At 50.0% G+C, this 5,540-nt stretch overlaps 1 protein-coding gene across 2 annotated transcripts; it reads right to left on the bottom strand.

Annotated features, from left to right (window-relative positions):
- Positions 1-1,125: 1,125 nt before the first annotated feature.
- On the bottom strand, positions 1,126-5,540 carry RHNO1 (RAD9-HUS1-RAD1 interacting nuclear orphan 1). Of its 2 annotated transcripts, none has more exons than XM_080914808.1 (3): positions 5,513-5,540; positions 3,089-3,337; positions 1,126-2,294 (listed from the first exon to the last, which is right to left on the bottom strand). In XM_080914808.1, exons 2-3 carry the CDS (start codon positions 3,251-3,253, stop codon positions 1,752-1,754), a joined length of 708 nt encoding a protein of 235 aa, XP_080770934.1. In that variant the 5' UTR covers positions 3,254-3,337; positions 5,513-5,540; the 3' UTR covers positions 1,126-1,751. The 2 variants fall into 2 exon arrangements, with proteins under 2 accessions (XP_080770934.1, XP_080770935.1); XM_080914809.1 differs by lacking the exon at positions 5,513-5,540 and adding an exon at positions 5,374-5,508.

Here is a 5,540-nt window from a genome sequence, read left to right as displayed (position 1 = left end):
GCCCCGCCCCTGGCAACCACACCCCGCACTGTCGCCGACGCCCATTGGTCCAGTGCCCTCCGCTCCCCTCTCACTGGCAAATGGCGCTAGCCGCGATGCTGGAGGGTTTCCAGGGGGCGGGAGGCACCGGGAGGCGAAGGCGCGTGCGCTAGAGAGGGGAGCAGCCCCCGGGGCTGGGTCTGAGCTGCCTCTCGGTAGTCTTTAGCTGTTGCACTCCGGGGCTACCCCCCTCCCCGCCATAGAGTGATTCTCAGCACCCTACTGTGGCACTGAGGACATCCAGGGTGCTGCTAGGGTGTGGCCTTGGGGTTCTTGAACCTATGTCGCCTGAAGCCTCGCAGTCTGACTGGCTCCAGAATACCTGAGGCCTTTAGCCTCCCAAACCAGCCCTTGCCCAAAGCCCGGCTGAGGGATCCCTACCTGGGGACTGTCTTCAAATGTCCTTATTCGTGAGGGTAGCTGCTGTCCTTTCTGCAGTAAATCATGCCTCCAGCCATCAGTGCCTTTGTGGCTCTGGCCCCTATAGGTCTTTATGACCAGAACTACAGCATATAGACTTAATTAGTAAGGCCAAAATCACACTGATGTTGAATCCAAAAATTCACTTAAAAAAATAATGTATTTATCTTGAGACAGGACTTCGGTATACAGTCAGTCCTAGGCTGGTCTGGAACCCTGAGCTCTGACTGCCTCTGTCACCCTAGTGCTAGAATTAAAGGTATCCCTGGTGCCCAAGGCTGTCAGATCCCCCAGAACTGTAAAGTTATAGATGGTTACGAGTCGCTATGTGGGTGCTGGGAATAGAACATGTACCTTCTGGGCATCCAGGGCTCATAACTGCTGAGCCACCTCTCAAGGTCGCAGAAATTGGTTTTTGAAAGCTAGGGAATACATAGGCTAGGAGAGCAGAACACTGCACTCAGCCCCCCTCCCTGTGTGAACTCGGATTGCAAATCTTTACTCATATGAGGGGCAGCATAATCTCTGCTTGGCCTAGAAGGGCCTAGAAGCTAGAGGAGTAGGCTTGAAAGAGATGCTACTTAAACTCGTAAGAGGACCACAGAGACAGCACGTCCACACTAACCACACTAGAATATGAGCTTCCACTTTATGTACACACAGGATAAGTTACTTATAGGAATTCATTTCTCCACCACATGTGATATTTGCGGTATTTCCTCCACTGTAAACACAATCTCAAAACACAAACCTAAACTTCTCATCTGTCCCCTATCTCTCTGACCCCGCTGTAATTCACCAACACAGTCCTGGCTTGTGGCCCTTTGAGCAGAAGCTGTCCATCATTAAAAACCGGAGCTCATTCTTGATTTTCTCCATCAGCAGAGCTGTCGCTGAGCCTCACAATCGGTACCAAAAAGGTGGAATGAATTAGTTCAAGGCAGAAGACAAATGAATATAGATGGGCATGTGGCTGCACTACTGAAAAGGGTAGGGTTCTCTAAAAACTCAGGGCAGCCATTTATTTACAAACATTGTAAACAGTACAAGATACTTCAGAGGTTTAAACAGTTAATGTGAGAAAAATACCAACAGTTCATGACACTAAATTCAACTGTTCCTGATTCGAGGTGGCTTAAAAAGGAAATCTAGAACCTGAATTCCAGCTCTAGGCCTCTGGCTAAGTCATCTTCCTGCTGATGCTTGTTCCATTTCATCCTTTCAAACCAGAAGTGACTTGAGAAACCTCCCCTCGGCAGCTTTGGGAATGAACCAAAGTCTGTGCGGTCCAGTCAGGTTTTCACGAGGAACTGGCTTTTATCCAGCTTCCCTTTCTCCTTAAGGTAGAGAAACAGGTGCCTTCTGCGTCTCCAGGTGACCTTAATCCCATACTTCTCCTCAGGGGTGTCCTCAACCAGAACAGGCCCCGGCTCTGGGCTGCTGGGAGTCCTAGGGCCAAGGATGCAGCTTGGAAGACTGTTTTCCTTCTGGCCTGGAGAAATGGGATCTTCTCTTACAGAAGACCCTGGGGTCTGGATATCAGGGGGCATGAACACATGAGGTAAGCTTTGAGGTACATGCACTGACAGTTCGCCACAGCTCTGGGGACTGAACAATGGCACTAAAGGCCTTCTGGGCATGTCCTTTTCTGAGTTCTGGAGCTGCTCTCCTTTGGACAGCAACAATGTCTCTGAATTGGAAGACTGTGGACTCTCAAACGTTAGGCTTGGAAACTTGCAGGTAGATCTCCGAGTTGGGTGTCTTGCCTGGTGTCTGTGATGTTTCCGATGCACTGGAAACCGGCTTTCTGCTGCTGTATCAAACTGAGGTAATACCTGTGCATTAAAATAAATAAATAAAGATGGTGGTGGTGGTGAGCCAACTATAATAAATGTTCACAACCCCTTATTTTTGTCTAGAACCATGAGGACTTACCACAATAAGGTACCCCACCCAGCTATGTGACACAACATGAAGACAAGAGACCTGGGCCAGGTGTCCGATCCTGAGAGGGGACAAGGCGCCTCTCATCACCACACCGCATCGGCATGCAGTGCAGGCCTCAGCACGAAGCAAAGCCCCCAAGAGGGCAGGGACAAAGAGACTTTGAGGGCCTGGCAGGAAGGGCTCCAGCCAATAATGACCGGCAGTTCCAAGGCAGTGAGACTGAGGAGGAGAGGATCTAGCACACGTGCTTATTCAGTCAGTGCTTAGGGATTCCTTTCTTAGACAGCCTCACCATAACGTTCAGGCTGGCCTTCACCTTGAGATCTGCCTCGGCCTCCCAAATGCTGGATTTGCATGGATTAGCATACCATTCCTGTAGGAGCTTTCTCCACTAAGGGTCAGGCAACTGTAGAGTACCTAGTACTTTTCATAGGAAATACAGGAAATAGTCTTTTACAAGTGTGTCATCTTAATGACGTGTTCAATCAGAATGTTCAGAGGAACCTGGCAGGGAAGACTCCAAGTCCATGTAATGCTTATTTTGGTGTGAATGATGAAACGAGGATCTACCAGACAATACCACGGCCAGGAAGAGTGACCACTTCCCCTGCGCCAAAAGAATTAAGAGTCAGTATTCTGAAAACCCTAACACAGTAAAGGTCAAAGAATTGGGAGGACCTACCCAGGAAGTGGCGGTGCTCCGATCAATGGGCTTGCTGGGCACCTGTACAGTGTGGGTTACGGGCTGCTGGGGAGATTCATAACGGTGTCTGGGGCCCTCCAGTGGCTCTTGGTGGAATAGCAGCTGGGCTTTCTGGACCTGTCTCCGTTTCTTTTTGGGAGGCATCAATAGGTAAATAAAGAGCAGTTAGTAACCACATGATGCAGGTTGCCTTCCTGGTCTGGGTCAGGGTCCAGTTGCAAACCATGCCTGGAGAGAAAAAACAAAATGTGTGAGGGGGGAAGTCATGTGCACCCCACCCCCCACTGTTCTTCATAACATTGGGCTAACCAATCTACCAATGAGACCTCAGGAGAAACATATTATCTTATCCATATTCTACAAAACTCATTCAATGAGCACCTGCTGAACTCACATTATTGTTACTGTGCCTTGCTGAGTGCCAGGAATTAAAGATGGGCAAGTACTTACTCACAGTACTGAGTACTAAGTACCTGCAGTGACACAGAGGTCCTAACCTGAGCCTCAGTTGGGCTAATTAGCTTGAGCCCCCATGCCCAACTGTACCCATCTTTGCATCGGCTGCTCCTCAGCCTCCAGTGACCTTCCTGCTTTTGGCTTCTCCCAGCACTACAGGCTAGGTGTCTTCCTACCCAGAAAGCCTTCTGCTCTCTTCCCCTTCCATTCCTTCTTCCTTCCCACTGTTCCCTCTTTTGCAATTCTGGGGACCGAAACCTGAGGCTTTATGCACATTAGGGAAGTTCTGTACCACTGTGTCTCAAAAGCAGGGACCTCTGTGTACTTAGCACCCAGCTGACCATATATGGACCTATTCATTTCCTCTACCCTTGCCTGATTTTGAAGAAAATACATTCATTTTTGGTTTTCAGATTGAACCTCAGACCTCACTCAGCATGTGTATATACCAGTCCTCTTACAGTTATTTTGGCTTTTGTGAGACAGGTCTCGAATAGCCTCTCCTGGTTTCAAATGCATACATAGTCTCTACCTCCCAAGTGCTGGGATCACAGCAAGCCCCACTGTTTTAGGTGCTTTTTCTGTGACTGTCATAAAATTCCCCGGGAAGGCGAGTTAGGGAAAGGGCTTATTTTGGCTCACAGTTGCAGGGTACAGTCCTCTGTGTTGGGGAATCATAGCAGCTGGAACTTGAAAGCAGCTGGGTACATCACTTCAGGAAGCAGATGAACTCTCCTGATCAGCTTGCTTTAGTCAGTTCAGGGCCACATCCCATCTCTATCTAATCTAGACAATCTCTTATAAACATACCCAAACAAAATCTAAGTCAGATTCTGACTCCCTTCTCCTCAACTTTAGCCTATTTCTATTAATTTAAGATAAGAGTCTCACTGTGTAGTCTTGGCTATGTAGACCTGGTTGGCCTGGAATTCAGAGATCTGCCTGCCTCTGTCTCCAGGATGCTGGGATTAAAGGCATGAGCCACCACACTCTCTATTCAGTTTTCAAACACGGTTTTATGTAGCCCAGACTAGCCTGGTGTGAGACCCTCATGTGCCCCATGCCTAGCTGCTTACAACTTTTAACTGAGTTCCTTCGATTATTAGATAAGAACAAAATTCAGAAAGGCGAAGGCCCTGCTTCCTGTCTCATAGCACATCACACTCCCGGTGACCTTCTCAGCCTTTGCGTTCACCAGGTCTCGGCAAGTCAAAGCAGCTTTCCCGTCTTTATCTGCTTCAAGGTTTCTCTCCCTTCTGTGTAATGGGTAACAGATCTTACACCGTGTTCTCAGCTCATTTTAAAAAAAATAATAAAGCTTTTTCTGTCCTAAGTCAAGATTTTTGTTCTCATTAAAATAAATATTAAAGTTATCACAGGAGGCTACGGGAGGACCAGCCAGTAGCCCCGGCCACTCCGAAGGCGGAAACATGAGGATCGAGAATTCTACACATGGGGAGACCCGGTGTCAGACAAAACCTACCGGCCTCTAACTTGTTCCTCTGTGGCTAGAATTCTACCGATCTGTTTATCTCATTCTGTGCTCCCTCTCCATCAGAGGGTGAGCCCGGGGGAAGGACGCCCGGATCGACCACTGTATCTCCCACGCGATCGTAAAGTATGTCGAGAGTTTAAATGATCGTCTGGACACCTCCGGGCTGGGCCCGGGGAGGAGGCGGCCACAGGCAGGGGCGGGGCCTTAGGGCACGTAACCGCAAGTCTGGGGACAGAAAGCCACTCTGGACCCCACGTAGCCGCGAGAGCTGAGCCGGGGCGGGGGACCCAGAGGTAGCACAGTGGGTAGCTACCTGGGGGAGTGGCGTACGCTGTCCCGGAAGGAAGTCGAGCACGGAGACAGGGCGGTCCGGGGCGGGGCAGTCTGCTGGCCGCCGTCCGCGCGTCCCCGAGTCCCTCCCGCCGCCCCCTCGAGCTCCGGGGTCGCCTTACCCGCCCTCCGGGCCACGGCCGCCGCTCC

This window comes from Micromys minutus, assembly GCF_963924665.1.
Source record: "Micromys minutus genome assembly, chromosome: 3".
NCBI classification, from domain to species: domain Eukaryota; kingdom Metazoa; phylum Chordata; class Mammalia; order Rodentia; family Muridae; genus Micromys; species Micromys minutus.
This window is presented reverse-complemented; position numbering and strand designations above follow the sequence as displayed.